The sequence below is a fragment of the Maniola hyperantus genome, chromosome 10 (assembly GCF_902806685.2).
Source record: "Maniola hyperantus chromosome 10, iAphHyp1.2, whole genome shotgun sequence".
NCBI classification, from domain to species: Eukaryota; Metazoa; Arthropoda; class Insecta; order Lepidoptera; family Nymphalidae; genus Maniola; species Maniola hyperantus.
The window spans coordinates 9,540,474-9,560,858 of record NC_048545.1 but is presented as its reverse complement, the minus strand read 5'-3'; the positions used below and the strand labels follow the sequence as shown (position 1 = coordinate 9,560,858).

At 38.4% G+C, this 20,385-nt stretch overlaps 2 protein-coding genes across 2 annotated transcripts; one reads left to right on the top strand and one right to left on the bottom strand.

Annotated features, from left to right (window-relative positions):
• The first annotated feature begins 193 nt into the window (after positions 1-193).
• Positions 194-20,335, top strand: Prp18 (pre-mRNA processing factor 18). Its single transcript, XM_069501279.1, is given in 19 exon segments — positions 194-418; positions 739-874; positions 1,458-1,627; positions 2,090-2,170; positions 2,498-2,632; positions 4,108-4,320; positions 4,677-4,922; positions 13,382-13,503; positions 13,933-14,204; positions 14,350-14,579; positions 14,856-14,962; positions 15,319-15,538; positions 15,842-15,995; positions 16,162-16,271; positions 16,808-16,954; positions 17,746-17,870; positions 18,006-18,135; positions 18,852-18,997; positions 19,148-20,335. Coding segments are annotated over 19 exon segments (4,071 nt in total). The 5' UTR covers positions 194-223; the 3' UTR covers positions 20,280-20,335.
• Positions 5,484-11,938, bottom strand: LOC117985793 (deformed epidermal autoregulatory factor 1-like). Its single transcript, XM_034972587.2, has 5 exons — positions 11,033-11,938; positions 9,572-9,628; positions 9,315-9,494; positions 8,261-8,490; positions 5,484-7,418 (listed from the first exon to the last, which is right to left on the bottom strand). Exons 1-5 carry the CDS (start codon positions 11,760-11,762, stop codon positions 7,227-7,229), a joined length of 1,389 nt encoding a protein of 462 aa, XP_034828478.1. The 5' UTR covers positions 11,763-11,938; the 3' UTR covers positions 5,484-7,226.
• Positions 20,336-20,385: the final 50 nt, after the last annotated feature.

Here is a 20,385-nt window from a genome sequence, read left to right as displayed (position 1 = left end):
ACCATTACGATACATTTTTCTGGACTTCTAAATAATTATTATGTACCTGTATGTTAAGTCTGTGTTTGACAGTTTTTTGCCGTTTGACGAGCACAAGGCTCAAAACGGCTAGAACCCAGAGCTGTAAAACCAGTTTAAAAAAATGCCGTTTGACGTATCCCGTGACAGATTGAATCTGTGGATTGAGTCTTTGGATCTTGGACAGAGACATAGGTATTTATTCATGATTTATTTGATTGTTTTTGTAATATTTTGCTCTTTCGTTGAAAATAATAAAGCAGAGAGTTTATTAAAATATTTAAATTATTTAACATCTTCAAGTGCCTACATTATAACATTGGCTGATTATTTTAAAATGGACATTCTAAAGGCAGAAATTGCTAGAAAACGAAAACTTCTTGAAGAGAAAAATATCCTGGTAGGTACGTTTGACATCCTGGCTTGATAATCCTACACGATTCTAGTGGTTCGCCAGAAACTACAGACTTCGCGGGGGTTGTTAAAATATGTGTCTGTCTGCTAGCTTTTCAACATCGATGCTTTTCACAGCCTAGGTACCTATCTGTTTAACCAATTTTGACGAAATTTGATAGTGCTTTCATATCGGGAACGGACATATGCTACATTTTATCCTGGAGAATCAGAAAATTCCCATGGAATTTTTCGACCTAAGTCCACATAGTTGCACACACAAGATTGCAGGCATAAGTAGATTAAGATAATTTAAATTGGTTACAGAATTCTTCAAAGAAGTATTTCAAGAGAGGTGAACTGCTAGCAAAGGAACAAGAAGAATACTATAAAAAATATGGACCACAAAAACACCTAGATAAATTGGCTGATGACAATAATCAAATAGAAGACATAGAAAAAGGTTTGACCCCTCTGAATTCTCAATTTTTGCGGTAATTTTATATCATTACAAACACCACAATTTTAATTTTGCATTTTTGGCATTGTGCCGTGTGCATCTAACTAAACATGCTTAATGCTTATTTTATAGAACTTATGTGAGGATAAATTTGGTGTATATAATAGCATATAGATTTTTATTCTTTCGAAAGATTTTTGTACATCAGTAGGTATATGTACAAAATGAGGCTGAATTGTTCAAAATCAGTTTTTACTTTAATGTATTTATTACTGACCTGCCCTGGCTTCGCTCGGGTGGAATTTAGAAAATCGATGTAGGGGTAGAATTTTCAAAAATCTTGAAATAATAAAAAAAATTAATACCAACATATTTTTTCTTTTGTAACCGAAAATCCAAACCGAAAACGGAAATAACTTGAAAAATGACAGACTCATACAATCTATACATTAGATACACTCCAAATTTCATGTCTCTAGGACCAGCAGTTAAAGCTGTGCGTTGATATGTAAGTCAGTCAGTCAGGACTTTAAATTTTATTTATTGTATAGATTTTTCTAAACATCATGTATAATAAAAATTGCAGCTAAAAAGCAAGAAACTGATGAACAAACTGAAAGTGTGGCCTTGCCAAGAGCTGAAGTTATCAAAAGGTTGAGAGAAAGAGCACATCCCATCATATTGTTTGGTGAAAGTGAATTACAGGCATTCAGAAGGTTACGAAGAATTGAAATACAGGAACCAGAAGCAAATAGGGTAAATTAATTAAGTTAAATAGAATGAGTTAGAGTAGTTTTGTATTGATGTTTAAGATCTATAAAGTATAAACATTCACAAAGGTAAAAGTACTATTGCAGTATGCAGAAAGATGAACTCTTAAAAACTCTCTTAAAAGAATCATGTAATGTAACCCATATTATAAATGCGAAAGTGTGTTTGTTTGTTGGTTTGTCCTTCAATCACGTCGCAACATCACGTCGCATGGGTATTGGATATACATATTTATAGACCTGCATAACGCACAACAGATAGAAACGTTTATGTGCGGAAGCCAGCCCAGAGCGAAGAAGAAATACCTGCAGAGTGACTACTTTTTATCACTGGGAATAAAATAGTTCCCACAGGTTTTTTAACACATTGCAGGCATCAGCTAGTAGGCATTTAAACTAATTTGAGTGTTTAATCCGAAAGTTATAACTGGTATAATTTTTATTTCAGGGTTTAAGAAATGACTTTCAAGAAGCTATGGATAAAGTGGATCAGGCTTATCTCAATGAAATATTGGCACTGGGAACACAGGTAAATTTGTATAATTTACTGTATTCTCAGAATAAACTAAATAAGGCAGCAAGCAGTCCACACTAATAACTAAAACTATGTAATATTAAAAATGAGACATTTTGTGTTTTTCATACACAGGACACTTTTTATTCTGGAAAAATAAATGCTTTTAGCTAGACAAAAGCTAGTACATTATAAATCACAAGATTAATAACAAGTTATTTGAAATGTATTTTTTAAATTGGTTTTTTCTGGAAAATAAGATAAAAACTACCTCTAACCAAACTCTAAAAAGTAGGAGGTTTGCAATGCATAAGAATTATAATTTTAGTTTTTATGTTTTAGAACGAAAGTGAAAAACCACAAAATGAAGATGATTTAGAAGATTCAGTCACATACGAGTTCATACAAGAAATGGCAAAGACCATGGGTCAAGGAGACAGAAATCATGACATGAATGTTATAATGATCCTGTTACAGGTATTTTTTGTTTTAAAATACATACAGGGTATAACCAGAACGCTGGCAAAAACGAAGACAGGTGATAGTGTAGAGGTGCTGTACTTATGATTACTGATATGATACTGCAAAAAATATTTAAAAAAAATCGAATTCTGTAAGTAGGACACTCGGAGTGAAAGCCGCGTCGTAGGTGGGGCATTGACCCGAGTTTTGCACCCTATTGCTGGTTTGAAACATACTAATACCCTAAAACTACAATATGAGGCAAATGGTTATTGGTATTGGATTGTGTTTAGGTAGCATAACAATAACGCTAGCTTTTTGCTAACGTTCTGGTTACATCCTGTATTGTGATTCTGACCAAAAGTAAAATTAAGGCTGAGATCGCACTTTGACGTTGCTTTAGCTTACTTAATAAAATAAATAAAATAAAATAGCCTTTATTCTCTGATACAATTAATTGTACATATTATATTACTAACTAACCGTATTACTTAATTCTTATTCCTATTATTTAATTATCCTATCCTACATAATTTATTTTAAAAATTGGTAATACCAGCAATTTACAGATCAGGTTGTCCTCTTTGGACATAGGCCTGTCTAGCTTCACGTTACTTACGCTTCTTAAAAAGACAGGCCTAAACAAACTGGGACGTGTCTGTAAGCCGCCGCTGACAGCCGCGACAGATAGGATTGCACAGTCGTTTCGGACGTGGCTTGCGTGTCTCCGCCGCTGACAGCCGCGGCAGATAGGATTGCACAGTCGTTTCGGACGTGGCTTGCGTGTCTCCGCCGCTGACAGCCGCGACAGATAGGATTGCACAGTCGTTTCGGACGTGGCTTGCGTGTCTCCGCCGCTGACAGCCGCGACAGATAGGATTGCACAGTCGTTTCGGACGTGGCTTGCGTGTCTCCGCCGCGACAGATAGGATTGCACAGTTGTTTCGGACGTGGTTTGCGTGTCTCCGCCGCTGACAGCCGCGACAGATAGGATTGCACAGTCGATGGGACGCGGCTTGCGAGATATCTCTCGCAAGTCCGAGCGCTCAAGGTTACGTCTGCGACTTAGGTACGTCTGATAGTTTGCACCGTTCAGTGTACTATGTTTATCCCGATACCTGTAATTCATGCCAAGGATGTCAGCCGCGTCCGATATTTCTTTTCGCCTTTAACTCTGAGCAAAGTCAAAATGCTAAATCTTTGAATCTAAATATATAAAAGGAAAAGGGGTTTGACTGACTGACTGACTGATCTATCAACGCACAGCTCAAACTCCTGGACGGATCGGGCTTGGCATGCAGATAGCTATTATGACGTAGGCATCTGCTAAGAAAGGATTCTTGAAAATTCAACCCCTAAAGGGGTGAAATACGGGTTTGAAAGTGTAGTCCACGCGGACGAAGTCGTGAGCATAAGCTAGTTTAAACTAATATGGGTACTGATATTGGATGAGCTATTATGTATGTTTTAGTTTTTGATTTTTTTTCCAGTTCCTTTTGAAACTGTGGGGTCAGCAGTTAAACTCTGGTACAGCGACAGAAAAAACAGCAATCAAACATAAGATGACGCGGGCGACGTACACACAAACACAAGTGTACCTCAAGCCCTTGATGAGGAAACTCAAGAAAAAAACCCTCCCGGAAGACATTTGCGACAGCCTCATGGAAATCACTAAGCATTTATTGGAAAGGAATTATATCATGGTATTAAAAAAAAGCATAAATGTATATAATGCTTACAAAATAAGATCTCACTCGCCATTTTTGCACTCTGACTTTGCTTAGACTTAAAACGAGACAGAGCTATATGTCTCACATAAATCTGTCTCGTTTTAACTTACTGAGCAGTCTGCGCGCTTTATAGATCTCGGCCTCAAAGGCGTAGTGTCTCATCTAAGCGAAACCGCTTTCATATAAACATCTAGGCAAGCGCGCTCCATTTTAAGCTGCATCATCACTTGCCAGCAGGTCTAATTGCAGCCAAGCGCTAGCTGGTCTGTAAAAAAATAAAGATTTATTCTAACTGTATGTGGTTCTAACACTTTCCAATATTTGTACAGGCAAGCGACGCATATCTACAGATGGCGATTGGCAACGCCCCATGGCCCATTGGTGTGACAATGGTGGGCATCCACGCGCGTACCGGACGTGAGAAGATCTTCTCCAAAAACGTCGCGCACGTCATGAATGACGAGACCCAGAGGAAATACATCCAGGCTCTGAAGAGACTAATGACGAAATGCCAAGAATATTTCCCTACTGATCCGTCTAGATGTGTGGAGTATAGTACGGCTAGATGAATTAAAGTGATTTCATGAAATAAGTCTTTAGTTTTAGTACCGTTGTGTGTCCATGGTTGTAGACAGGAAATGATTTCGCCTTTTTAGCAGAATCCCACTGAAATGGACTTTGTACAAATACACTGGAAGAGGTGTGCCATTAATTCAATTCCTGAAAATTGCCTTTTAGATACACCAACTGGGCAATGACTAAAATGACAGCATCTATTTTTTGTACAATTAGAAGCACCACCGCCACCGAGCGTACTGGGAATAAAAATTGACACTGTCGTATGGTCTTCGTGTTGACCCTATGCAGACGCCTTATCGTCATCACGAACATTTAGTTCCCAGTATGTTCATGTTACCACGCTCACTGCTGTGGTGCTGCTATACGCTCCACACACCTGCACAGCCCCCGCGCTAACCCGGTGTGGGATAGAGCGGGTGACGTGCGGGGTACCCCGCCGCCTCAAATCCATCGGGGTATGAAGCGGCGGGCATGTCAATCTGTCGCGAACTATAGTACCTAGAGTACTAAGTTGGCAACATTGCACAGTATCCATCAGAGATAGCAAAACAAAAAAAAAATTGAAATCACGTTTATTTTCACTTTAGAAAAAATTAGGTACGCTCCCCATTCATAATCTTTATTTTCGATTTAATTTTTTTAACTTAAATTTCTCATAATACTAATGACTTCATTAATAATATCAAGTAAATAGTAAAATATTATTGTACCTATACAACTTATAAAAATTATTTATAACAATACTTAATAACAGTAACAGTTTTATAACAGCGTTTAATGAGATCGATCATCGACTAGGACAAAAAACGCAAAATGCCAAAATACGGTATTTTACACCAAGCGAGAAAAAATCTCAAAATGTATTAACAAGATAGTATTAAACAATCGAAACATGTTAATTTCAGCCTATAAATTAAATAATTCATTTTATAATTCATTTTAAAGATTTTACTTTTTTATCTGTTCTACAAATATCCAAAACGTATGATACCTCAGCCGCCATGTTAATTCCGACTGTGACGTTACATGGTTTGAAATTGTAATGTATTTCACTAAGAAAACACCGTTGCTTACCAATCCGTGTGACGTCATGCCGGTAATGAACCTAAAAAGATGGCTGGCGGGTAGCGTTTTAGCGACGAAATGCAGAATTAAAACTCATTTTTATGACACTAATCGATCGAATAAAATTTTTGTAAATTTTTTGGTAGTTTACTTTTTTATTAACATATTTTGCCCTTATTATATTTTCTACTTTAATTTAGTTCATATAGCTTTGTTTTTTTTATTCATTTTTACTAACATAGCAATTTGGCATTTCATTTGGCGTTACGCGATTCAACATTTCGCGCATAAGGGTGCGTTTCCACTGACGTGGAGCTGGGAGGAGTGGAGCGGAGCGGATCAATCACAATCAAATTGGCCAATCACAGTACTCGAAATCTCCACTCCGCATCAGTGGAATCTGTGTAAATGGAGCGGAGCGGACTTTCAAATAAAACATATTAACACGTGGCCCTGAACTGGAAAGAACAGAGGCGAGTAGGCTGTGGTGCCAAGCGGAGGGTAGCGAGACGGTGTGGCGGGGCGGGTAGGGTAGGGCAGACAAATTTGACTGATCGAAATACGGCTCAATGGTCAGGGTCTGCTCAGCTCAGCTCCACTCGACTTCAATGGAAACACTTGCCAAATTTTACCGCTCTTCTCCGCTCCACTCCGCCCAGCTTCGCGTCAATGGAAACACTAAAGCATTATACAAATTTGCCATTTTGCGTACCGTTTTACATCTTTTGGCATTCTGTGTCTTAAACAAGATCGACGTGATCTGTGACATGATTAAAAAAGATTAGTAAGTCATACCAGCTAGTGAAATAAAAATTATTTAGCAACACCATGTATTGTTAGATAAAATAAAATAAACATGCACGTGACATTTGATTTTTAGTCAGATCGTGACATTTGATTTTGGTCGATTTGTTCCATTACCAAGTGAACAACCTCGGAACGTCTAAAATGCCAGGTAAAGCTTATAAATTACGCGCTTCTCAGAGTTCTCTGCAATTTGTTTGCCTTTTAGGTCTACTAAGGAAAAATTGATTATACGACGCAAGTTTAAATTTACACTGTGGCTAATTCCGTTGTACACAATCTCTAAACTAAACTAAAATGACACATCTATCCCTTTCATAAGGTTGCTTGTGGAAAAGGATGGCGCTAAATTTAGACCTGTTAATTTAGATTAGAGATTGTGTACAAGAGAATCAGCCCCAATATGATATTTTAAAATCAAGTTTTGTACACTATTGATGTTGACTCTCAACAATGAGCATTATAGACTGATGTTGTTGGCTATCTGCATGGATTGTTGGAACGGTTCGTAGGCATTCAATTTGATGGGACGCCCAGTCCTTTTTCTGGCAATATGTCGAGCAATATGGCGTTCTACGGCAGAGGGAACATTCAGCTGATGCTTCACGATTGCAATTTGCACACTGAAAATAATATTTTTTTTCTAAATAAATTCGCTAAATAAATTATTTACACATAAATATCAACTAGACACAGTCTAAGATGGAAGCAGGCTAACTTGAAAGGGGTATGGCAGTTTTTATTGAACCCATTGGCGAATGTAAGTATGTAAGTCTAACTTGCCTGTCTGCTAGCTTTTTACGGCCCATCCGTTTAATCGATTTTGACGAAATTTGCTATGGAGATAGCTTGCATTCTGGGGATGGACATAGGCTACTTTTCATCTTGGAAAACCAGAGTTCCCACAGGAGTTTCAAAAACCTAAACGATCTACATAATATTTGGTAAAGATATAGTTTGCATCTCTGAAATTAGGTTACAAAATTTCGTCAAAATCGGTTGAACGGATGGGCCGTGAAAGGCTAGCAGACAGACAGACAGACACTTTCGCAAAATCCATACTGATATTATAAATGCGAAAGTGTGTCTGTCTGTCCGTCTGCTAGCCTTTCACGGCCCATCCGTATAACCGATTTTGACGAAATTTGGTACAATGATAGATTGCATCCCGGGGAAGGACAGGCTACTTTTTATCCCGGAAAATCAAAGAGTTCCCACGGGACTTTTTAAAAACCTAAATCCACGCGTACGAAGTCAGTATACGCAATCAGCTAGTAGTGTATAAAGTAATAGTGATGTGATATGGTGGCTTTCTTTAATTTTATAATATCCTCTACCCTAAGGTTGCCTGGAAGAGATCGCTATTTTAGCGATAATGCCGCCTATTGTACATGCTATCTTTGTTATATGTCTATTGTTTTGGTTTTGGTGTACAATAAAGCATATTTTACTTTTTTACTTTTACCTTTTTGGGGACTGATTCGTCTACACTATGTAGTGAGACCTGTTCAGCTTCCACTGAAGCGTCCACACTCGCGAGTATGGCGGATGCGCGCTCCTGTTCGAGCCTGTCCAATTGTCTGGCACTCATAATTCTTACATCTTCAACACACTGTTTTAATTCACTGGAAAGCTGCATTAGAGTCTGACCAATATCTTCCAACCTCTTCAATACTTTGTTCATATCTGAAAGACCTATAATGACAAACAATTTAATAACAATTGGGTATTTTCATACTTTTGAATTTGATAAATATTATTACTTTATTATAAACTAGGATAAAAATAATGACGTACGCTGAAAAAAATATTAAAATCCAACAAAGATTTACAAAGTTACAGGCATATTAATTTTGGAGTGGGAGGGTCTTCTAGCTTCTTATCCCTTTTTCGCAAAACGAAAATTTGTATGGCACGAAGCTACTATGGCATTAGTAAGGTGTGACGTCAAAATGCTATATCGCTATCACTGTCTAATTAGAAATATTTAAATGCTTATAACTTTTTGTTATTTGATCGATTTAATTAGTTTTTTCGGCTTACGTCATTATTTTAATTCTAGTTTATAATAAAGTAATAAAAAATTTGGAGTCAAATACCCAATTTGATGATATTTTACCCCCCCCAAGTGTGAATAGCTTCATATAAAATGTTCTGCCACTGGAACATCCGATTTAAATCCGGGTCCGACAAACGACAAGTGGGAACAGGGGGTAAGACTTTGCTATTGAAATTTGATCAGTACCCTTATTATAAACGCGAAAGTGTGTTTGTTTGATGGTTTATTGGTTTGTCCTTCAATCACGTCGCAACGGATCAACGGATCGACGTGATTGAAGAATTTTTTTGTATGGGTATAGTTGAAGACCTGGAGAGTGACATAAGCTACTTTTTATCCCGGAAAATCAAAGAGCTCCCACGGGATTATTAAAATAAATCCACGTGGACGATCGTGGTCGCGGGCATCATCTAGTAGTAAATAAATTGAATTTAACATAGAGGAAATAATATTTTGTCACCTGATGTAGTCATTTCTGGACTCCCCAACAGCTGGTAGTCTGTATTGGATTCGAGTCCCTCTGCGATTGTCTGCCAATCATCTTTGGAATGACTGTTACTGCTTGTCTGGTGGATATTATCAACATCAGCTTCAACAAGAGTACTTTCACGTTTCACTTTTATTTTCTTTTCTTCTAGTCCTAATAATTATATAAGGAATGTTAAAATTATCTCCATGTTTCCTAAATTTTATTACCATAGGTACTGTCTACATTACCTTCTGGATTTTTTCGCTTTCTTTTATATGGAGTGAATAATCTTATTGGCCCCATTGCTGTAAGTATAAAATAGGGATTTATTAATAAATGTGTCATATCAAATCTAAATATATAATGGGAAAAGCTAACTGATTGATCTATTAACGCACAGCTCACTACTGGACGGATCGGGCTGAAATTTGGCATGCAGATAGCTATTATGACATAGACATCTGCTAAAAAGGATTTTTGAAAATTCAACCCTTAAGAAGGTAAAACGAGGGGGTTTAAATTTGCGTAGTCTACGCGGACAAGTTGCAGGCATAAGCTAGTATACATTTTTTTTCCATGGGGAAATCCTCTTGGATACCACCACACCTGGGGAGGCACGGAAATTATGTCGGACTCCGACTAAAACCCCACGATGTTCTACGGATCGCCTGGTGGCTGGGCTACGGGGCCAAACACGTTCGCGCAACCCAGCCAGCGGCACCTGCTGAGGACAATAAGGTCCCTACACACCCTCTGAGGCGCACTAGGAACACGAAGGTGTTCGCAAAGGAGGCGCCTCCTTACTCGAGGACTATGGTTTCTTTCCGGATGATAGACTAATAGTCACTGCCTTAAACAATCTCATTGCCATGCGACCTGTAACTAACATCTCAGCTGCCAATTTTAATCCTACTGGACTAGTACTGTAAGTGAGCTCATATATTAGATCGTATTTCGTGATCATTATGGTAAATAGGTACCTTCGGTAAGTCCCAATTATTCCATGGAACTTGACGTCATCAGACAAAATGAGACTCTTATCCTGATTTGTTCCATAGATTTCATGCTAGTACGTATGTACTAGCATTTCATCATAAAAAAACTTTTCTTTTTTATGACAGAATATCATGAGGATATAGGATCAGGATTTTTAGGTTTCCGTACTTGAAAAGTGACAAAGGAACCCTAAAAATGATCTTGATGTCATTTTGTGACGAAAAAGGACAGTTTGTTAACTTTGTTTGTTGTAGAACATTATTAAAGACAGAAAAGACACAATTGTTTTATGAAACAAATTAGGATAAAATTGTCTCATTTCATCCAATGACATCAAGTTCTATAGAACAAATGGGACTTACCCGCTACTACTTAGTTAAAAGAATAGATTTAACCTTATAAGTTACACTTTTCCAATGTAATTAATAAATAGTATGTACTATTATTGATATATTGCATGCATGCAGCATGCTGTGTTCATATAAATCTAAATCTAACATTGTAATTAGGTAGGTATACTATACATAATATACCCAGTCAAACAAGAACAAAATATTAACAGCAATATCTGTTATTGTCCTTGATGTAGTAAAGTTAAGAAAACATACCTTTACCATAATATTACCAAGGACAGTACAATAATGAAAAAAATGTTTCCAGTGATGTTCATCTAGTAGGCTGTAGGTAAATAATTGTAAAATGGAACTAGGTACCAGTTTGATCATCACAGCATGCCCCACAAGTACAACTGGTTGCATGTGGAGTCAGTATACCCTCATCAATCAATGCCTGTAGACTTCGCCCGCCAAATCTTATTGAGCGCTTCCAATCCTTACTTGATGCTCTACCACACAGTGCTTCAAATTCACTTGGAGTATACCATTCCATTCCATACTTTATGCATCTTCCTCGACCTCCAGATCCTAACCTCTGTTTATGAAGCTCCGCAGAAGTGTTCTTACACCTCACAGGTATAATGGGCATATACGCGGTTTCGACCCATGATCGATTACTCATTGATTTGGTGGAAATTGTTTCATTTGTTTGTGGGTCATGATCTTTCTGCTCGCGAGCTGTCGGCGACGACGGAGTGTTTTGTATCACTATGTGCGTCGGCTTTATGTCCTCCGGCACCGAGCCACCCGAGATGAAGCCGTTATCTACACATATCATAGGCTTGAAGTGCTGCAGCTGGTCCGATGTTATAACATTAAAAGTAGTGCCCGTGATGAGCGTGCCGACCGGAAGTGAGACGGGCACCGTGACAACTCCATTCGAATCGGTCGTCCGCCGGGACGCCTTAATTGCTGTCGACAAAACCGTAGCGCCATCAGAGCAATCGTCGTCGGCATCATGCTCGGCCGCATTCGACAGTGAATCGGGTTCGGCTACTTCGGTAATGTCCGGCATAACGACGTTGTCCGAACTTCTGTTTTCCGCCATTGCTTTCTTCCGTCCGCCCCTGGCCCTTTCGCGAAGCGACGGAAGCGACCGAATTTTGAAATAACCACAAACTTTTTTAAATTAATGAATTCTACAATCGCACCGTAAAATGGATATCCATTCCGCTACAACGCCATGACCATCAGACAGCCCTCAGACAAATTGACAATTAAAAAAAAATTGTCAATACAGCAGACAGTAGGTAGTCAATTGCCGTCACTGCGGCATTTTTGGCGGCATTCTTAAATATTTAAAATGTGATTTTCGCATGGATGATAAATAATAATTCTAGGATTTACGCTAGGTATTGATATCATACCTTAATGGTTCTATAGCATTCCAAAGAGTATCACATCACTTAAAACTCAATAAAATGTGGTTCATTATTACGCTGGCCACTGGCCATCAATCATGGCCTACATTGATATAGAATAGTACCTACTGTATCGCTATTCGCTGCTGCTATACATGACCGAGTTTATCGTAAAGTCAACTGATAGCAAAACGCTAATAGTCATCTGTCATACCCCGTCAAGTTTACTGGACGCCGCTTTAATTAAGGCCGCTGCAAACTTGATAGTGTATGGCGATAAGTTTGTTTGTCCCTCCCTACCGCTAGTGTCATCAGAGTGAATACATACAAAAAGGTTGGTTTTTAGGGTACCTACTTCGAGGGTTGTTGGTTGTCGTCATTGTCGTAGTCAATGTTGGTCAATGTAATCACTACGGTCGTAGGACGTAGAAAAGCAGGAAAGCAGCTGTTGGCTAGAGTCTCACAGTAGTGATTATATTATACTCTTTGGAGTCTCAGACTTAAGAATCAAAGAGATTTGTCAGACGCGAAGACCCGAAAGGGACAAAACAACAAAAGAAATCATAATTACGTATGAAAGGTTATGTTTCATAATTTCCGTTCGCTACAACTTTTACACAGCAATGCAACATAAATGGCTTCTACACACCTTCAATACTAAATTTAAAACAGAAAACTAAATAAAAACTAATAAAGACAAAAAACTGTGTTTTTGTTATTGCGATATCTGTTTTCAGTACATTTTGTATTAGGATGGTCATGTAGTTACACACTGCTGCGATAATACGTCCTACTTCCATAGCGGCGTTATTATCGCAGCAGTGTGTAACTACATGACCATCCTAATACAAAATGTACTGAAAACAGATATTGCAATAACGCATGCGATATTATCGACCGATAATAACGCGGCTGTGTGGGGGAGCCTTTATACTACTATACTCTATGGGGAGAGCACAGAGTACATTGCCAGTATATATAATGTACTCTGTGGTACATTGGTATGGGGCACAGAGTACTTTGAATATAGGGGTAGGGGAGAGCACAAGTAAAACGTAGTGATTATATATGTGATTATATTGGAGTAAATGTATTCTGTGTTATATACTTTTATGTGGTTATATACTCTTTGAGCACAAGGGAGAGAATTATAATAAAATATAGGTATTTAAAATAAACAATGAAATAAAAAAAAATATGCTGAGTTTAGCTCAGTGAAGACCTGTGGTGAAGACTGAGTGAAATCTGAAAGCATTACTATTTTTACAGAAACTTATCATTGTTATTTTTCAATATCGTCGAATAGTTGATCTCTAATTTTATTAATTAAACAATGATATTAGAATATGTTACAAAGTTTCATTTACAAGATTGCTTGAATATTTTATCGGAACAGGATGTTCTGGGATATTACAGCATCAAAATTGAGTAAGTACCTACAACTATACACTATATTTAAAACAAAAGTCCTGAAGCAATTTGTTTTGTAAGACTAAAAATCAATGATACCTTACTGCTTAGTTTGTGTGGATGATGCCCGCAACTTCGTCCGTGTAGATTTATGTTTAGGTTTTTTAAAAATCCTAAGGGAACTTAGACATTCCATCTTAAAAGTAGCTTGTACAAAGTAGATGTGTCTGTGACTTCTGAGTGGATTTAAGTTTTCCTAAAATCCCATAGGCACTCTGATTTTCCAATTAGGCCTTCTCATTGAGAAGAGACCCGTGCTCTGTAGTGAGCCTGCTATGGGATGATTCTTCTCTATGGCTCTTTGTACTGTGGTTTTGTAGTCTATGGGTTGATTACGATGAAACTTCTCTAGATTGATGATTAAAATGTTGTTGAACTGTATTTCAGTTTCCTGAAACTATTTGAAACATACCCAGATGTTGGTGACAAAGTTTTATGCAGTCCTGTTTCCACACTAAAATCATGTAATGAAGAAATTATAAAAGCTCAACAGAATATTCTAGAGAAAGATGAATATAAGTCAATGATAGATAAACTAAGCTTTAAATACTTGAAAAGGAATGTACATGCTAGATTCTTTGGCCTTCCTGTTTGCCCGGAGTTGCATAGGACTGTGTTCCCCAAAAATATTGATCTCGGATGCTTTTTGAAAGTTACAGGTACTTTTTTTTAAATTAATTATTTAAGCTAAAGGTTACTTATTACAATGAGCAATCTCTGGTGATGACATTGCCTTGTCCTTCCCGATCCCAGATCAAAAACCCTGTCTAGCTAGACCACTGCTAACAAAAATTTATTTTCAAGGTACCACTGTACGAGTAACACAGGCAAAGATGTTAGAGTACCAAAGGAAATACATATGTATGAAGTGCAAATTTGAGAACACTATTGAAGCAAATTTTGAAAACCGGTACATTATAAAAGCACCAACAAAATGTTGGAACTCCAATATAAGGTGCAAATGTTCTACATTCACACAGGTAAATCTGGTGTCGAGAGAACATTGTAAGGATTACCAAGAAATCAAAATACAAGTAAGTACAAGTTTTTCTACAGTTTGTGTGTTATGTTTTTTGAATCTTATCTGATAGTAAATGTCCATTGAACACGCAGCCTATATATTGTTTGAAACCCTCGTAGCTTAAGTTTAAAGGTCGCGTAAAAATTACCACCACTATATCATCTTACAAATCCAACAACCGACCGTCAAAAAGCGTAATAAATATTTTGAATAAATTATTTGACTTTGACTTTAATATATTTGTATGAAGAAGCGTGTCAGAAGTGTAACCTTAATGATATATTTTTAGGAGCAAGTGAATAAGCTCAGTATTGGCACAATACCTGGCTCCATGTGGGTAGTGCTGGAGGATGATCTGGTTGACACCTGTAAGCCTGGTGATGATGTTATAATATGGTATGAGTATAATTTATTTACTACATTTAAATTATAAATATAATATAATATATCCACATTAATATTATAAATGCGAAAGTGTGTCTGTCTGTCTGTCATCTGTCTGCTAGCTTTTCACAGCCCAACAGTTAAATTTAGTTAAATTTGGTATAGAGTTAGCCTACATCCTGGGGAATGACATAGGCGAAATATCCCAGAAAAAAAGAATTCCCACGGGATTTTTAAAAACCACGCGGACGAAGTCGCGGGCATCATCTAGTAATAAATATAACAAGAAAAAGCAATTTGCCATTTTCTACAAGTATCTTTTTGTCTGTGTTTTGGTTTTGAGCTACATATGTATGTCGCGTTTCCAGTGGAACAGTGAGACGTCGTTGGCGCCCTTCAGTCCAGGCCAAGAAGTCAGAAGTGGAACTGGTCTTACAAGCCAACTATATAGAAGTGATCAATGCTCAGAGGTCCGAAGTGATCGCCATGGCCCCGGATGTTAAGGATTGCTTCGACGATTTCTGGGCCAAGTATCAACAGTGTCCGCTGAAAGGGAGGGATCAGATCTTAGCTTCTGTGTGTCCACAGGTAAGTTTGAATAAATTATTTTTTAATGTAATTGCTACAGATAAAATTAGTTTGCGCATATATTTGAGTACCCGAATTCACTCACTCGAGACTCACACTTTCGCATCACTACCCATAATAAAAATGTGTGGTTGTTTGCCCTACAATCACGTCTCAACAGAGCAACGGATCGACCAGACTTTTTGGCCCGACCATGGATATCCTTAAAGATTCGGTTAGTGGCATAGGCTACTTTTTATCCCGGAAAATCAATCACGGGCATCAGCTAGTAATCATTATTCTAATTGATGATTTTCATTCCAGGTGTATGGCCTATATTTAGTGAAGCTAGCAGTGTTGCTCACAGTCATAACGGGGTCCAACCATATCGCCGAGAAGGAACAGAACACGACGAATGACGACAAGCATGCGTCACATGTCAGGGGGCAGTGCCATCTATTGTTAGTCGGTGACCCAGGTATGACTGTGGTGTTAGCCTAGTGGTTAAGACGTCGGCTTCCTAGCCGGGGGGGTCCGGGGTACTCACCCTTAGCCTCTAGCTAAGGCGCCGGCAGCACGAGGGCCGGCCTCACGTGCGCAGCTCTTAGAGTAAGTTGTTATAATCCCCTCTGCTCTGTACATAGGTACCGGCAAGTCGCAGCTGCTAAAGGCGAGCGCAGAGCTGACGCCGCGCTCGGTGTTCACTTCCGGCGCCGGCAGCACGAGGGCCGGCCTCACGTGCGCAGCTCTTAGAGTAAGTTGTTATGATCCCCTCTCCTCTGTACATAGGTACCGGCAAGTCGCAGCTGCTAAAGGCGAGCGCAGAGCTGACGCCGCGCTTTCCTACTAAAGTGCCATACGCCACGTAAGTGAATTTCACCCTCACGGCTCACCACACCTTGTCTGGTGTACTACTTCTATCACCCGTTGTGCTAGATCTTTTTCTGAGTTGTGCCATACAAAATAATAGTTATTTTTTGTGCCGATTCAACGCCCTACCGAGCGTACCGGGAACAAAATTGACACTTTGTTGACTGATATCTCATCACTAACATTTAGTTCTGACTACGCTCATTGCTGCTATCAGAGCAAAAAATCATTAAAATCTAGTTGCTTCTAAAACAAGTCGGCAATCGAAGATCCAGCGTACTTTCATTCAGATCAGGGTCTTTAGTACTTACAATGCCAATTTTTAAGCCAAGAATTAGGATTATATACCTATAGATATTCTTTTGCTTGTTTGGTCTGGTTGGTTGATGGTTTCAAAAATAACCTGCAATGTCAAATCAGGAAGATGGTGAATGGCAACTAGAAGCGGGAGCCCTGGTGTTGTCAGACGGCGGGGTCTGCTGCATCGACGAGATATCGCATCTGAGGGACCACGACCGGACCGCTATACACGAGGCTATGGAGCAACAGACTATATCGGTTGCTAAGGTAACATTACAGTAGCCGGCAAGAAATATTTTACATCGACCTTTAGAAAGAGATAGCGGTTTTGTAGAGCGTGTCTCTGTCGTTGAGGCCGACAAAACGTCACATAAGTATGAGTGACATCAAAGTTCTACAAAGCTGAAATCTCATTCTAAAGCTTGATGTACAATATTTCTTGCCAGCTACTGTACTTCATTTATATTTATAACTAGATTATGCCCACGACTTGGTCCGCGTGGACTACAAACAAACCCCTATTTTCAGTGGCGGATTTGCCCTAAGGCCCAGCAGGCCCGGGCCTAGGGCGGCCAGGTATAATGGGCGGCCAATCATGAAAAAAATTCACTGATGTTAATTATGATAAAAGTTGGAAATAAAAAAATCGTTAAGTATGTAGTCTATTATCATGCGTGCTAAGAAAGGGGCGGCTGGTACCTACTTACTAGATGGCCTGGGGCCTAGGGCGGCCAAGACTACAAATCCGCCACTGCCTATTTTACCCCCTTAGGGGTTGAATTTTCTAAATTCCTTTCGTAGTTTATGTTCTAATAGCTTTCTGTATACCAAATTTCATCCCAATCTGTCCAGTAGTTTAAGCTGTGCGTTGATAGGTCAGTCAGTCAGCCAGTCAGTCACCTTTTCCTTTTATATATTTAGATATTGGAAGCTATATATACAATAGATGTGTGATATAGTTCAGACTATATAGGCGCGTCCACACGACATGTAATGTTCTTTTTGGGGTACAGAACCCTAAAAATTCGTCTTCTCATCGTCAATCCCTTCGTTTTCAGGCGGGAATAGTATGCAAGCTGAACTCTCGCTGCGCGGTGATAGCGGCGTGCAATCCCAAGGGCCACTACCAGACAGACCAGCCTTTGAGCGTCAACGTCTCCTTGGGAACACCCTTGTTGAGTAGGTAAAAGATTTGTTATGATTCGGGAATAGTATGCATAGTATAAAGATTCGCGCATTATTATTCCGACTGTTATTTCCTCATAGAAACTGCATAGGTATATTTTATTTTTTCTAACAGCTTAATCTATTGTTACAGATTCGATTTAATATTCATTTTGTTGGATTCAAAAAACAGATCATGGGATAAACTCGTGTCTTCCTACATTTTGTTTGGCGATGACAACAAAGTCGAGTCGAAAACTAAATGGACCATTGAAAAGCTGCAAGTAAGATTCAATATTTTATTTAATAACTCGATGATAACCGCGGCTTCGTCCGGTTGGTATCAGGTTTTTAAAAATCCCGGGAGAACTCTCATTTTCCGGGACCTAAAGTACCTTATGCCCCCTTCCAAGCAAGCTATCTCTAGCTTTCGTAGTTTCGGACACGGATGGATCGTGAAAAGATAGCAGACAGACAGACTTTCGAATTTATGATATTAGTATGGATTTGTTTTGTGATTGAAGCTGTGATAGCCTGGTGGTTAGGACGTCCGCCTTCTAATCGGAAGCCGGGGTTCGATCCCGGGCAAGCACCTGTAACTTTTCGAAGCTATGTGCGTTTTAATTAATTAAATATCACTTGCTTTATCGGTGAAGGAAAACATCGTGAGGAAACCTGCATGCCTGAGAGTTCTCCATAATGTTCTCAAAGGTGTGTGAAGTCTACCAATCCGCACATGGCCAGCGTGCTATGCTATGGCCAAAACCCTTCTCACTCTGAGAGGAGACCCGTGCTCGGTAGTGAGCCGGTCATGGGTTGATCATGATGATGATGATTACCTATTGTACGCGACAGTTCGAGATGTCAATCTGAGAGGGAACGCCCTGCACACCCCCCGCGCTATCCCGGTACGGGCGTGCAATTGGATGCCGATTTAAATGCATCCTGCAATCTTTTGTCATATAAAACAAACATAATTTAGTCCATGATTATTTTGTAGATGTACATAGGTCTGATCGGGCCGAGACACACACAGATGACAAAATCAGCGAACACTATATTGCAATGTTACTACATGACCCAGCGGAAGTCTGAGAACAGAGACCCTTCGAGGACTACCGTTAGAATGCTCGACAGTTTGATAAGGTAATTATTGTAAAAGTTTTATCCTTCTGGCCTTTGTTCATAACATCCTAACCATTATATTAATATCTTTAGAAAGAGATAGCAGTTTTGTACAGCGTTGTCCGTCGTTGAGACCTTGTAATTTTAATAAAAATTTGTGTCTCTTCACAGATTATCCCAAGCACACTGTCGCCTTATGTATCGAACCACAATATTACCAATCGATGCCATATTCGCTATATCTCTAGTTGATCTATCGATGCAGGATTGTACTTTGGAAGATACCGTAGATGCCTTACACTCAACATTTTTAAAGTACCCAGACTTTGACTACCTCTGCACAGCAAAAAAATTACTAACTAAACTAAATTTGATAGGAATATGGAAAGAAGAACTATTTTATTATGGAAAATTACTGCAGATAGACCTCAGAACACTAGAAAATGATATAGAAAGAGGAAATTATAAGTTATTCACTAAATATGACGATGTTTCTGATGACAATATTCCTTTGACAGCGTCTCTCATTACAAGTTCGTATTTTAATAATAACAAAAATGGAGCTAAAGTAAACGAAAAAAATAACAAAGGACCAATTGATATTCAAGAAGGAAATGTGAAAGTAATGAATGAAAAGTTAGCAGCTACTCTAAAGAAACACGCAACTCTTAATAAAATAGACAAAAAACTGCCGACAGTCCAAAAGAAAAATTCGAAACGGAAAAGAAAAGAAGTGATTATAGATACCAGTGAGTTTGGAAATAAAAAACAAAGAGTTACTAAAAAAAAACAAACCAAAGTGGATACATCATCTGATAGTGATGAATGTGACGTTAATAAAATGTTGAATGCAGTACCAAGTGTTAATGATGTTTTTGCTGATCTTGGAATAGATTTCAAACTGTGTGGCAATGGTTCTTACTGTAACTCAAGCCAGAATAGTGATAAAAACATATCTACTAAGGCAGTTATAGAACATTCTGTATTAAATAAAGAGAATCAAACGGGATCTAATTCGAATGATAAAAAAATTGCTGAAGATAATCAAAGCAATGAAAAGGTATTAAATACTTCTCTAAGCAAATTAAAACAATTCGAATTTGCAGGAAAACGTGATCTGAGTAAATTTTATGATGAAAATGTTGAAAGTAATAAAGATGTAATAAACTCAACAGTAGTTACTTCAGAGAATTCTGTAAATAAAAATAGTGTTAATTCTTTTGAAAATCCTAAAAAACCAGTGTCTAGTTCACAATTATCTATGTTTGAAAGTTCAGACTGTGATATAGATTTTGATATATAAAATCATGTTGTTTTAAGTTTTGTATTGATCATACCTTGTGCTGACATGGCACTGAAAAAAGCCATATATTAGAAAAGAAGAATTGATCATGCCACATAAATGTATA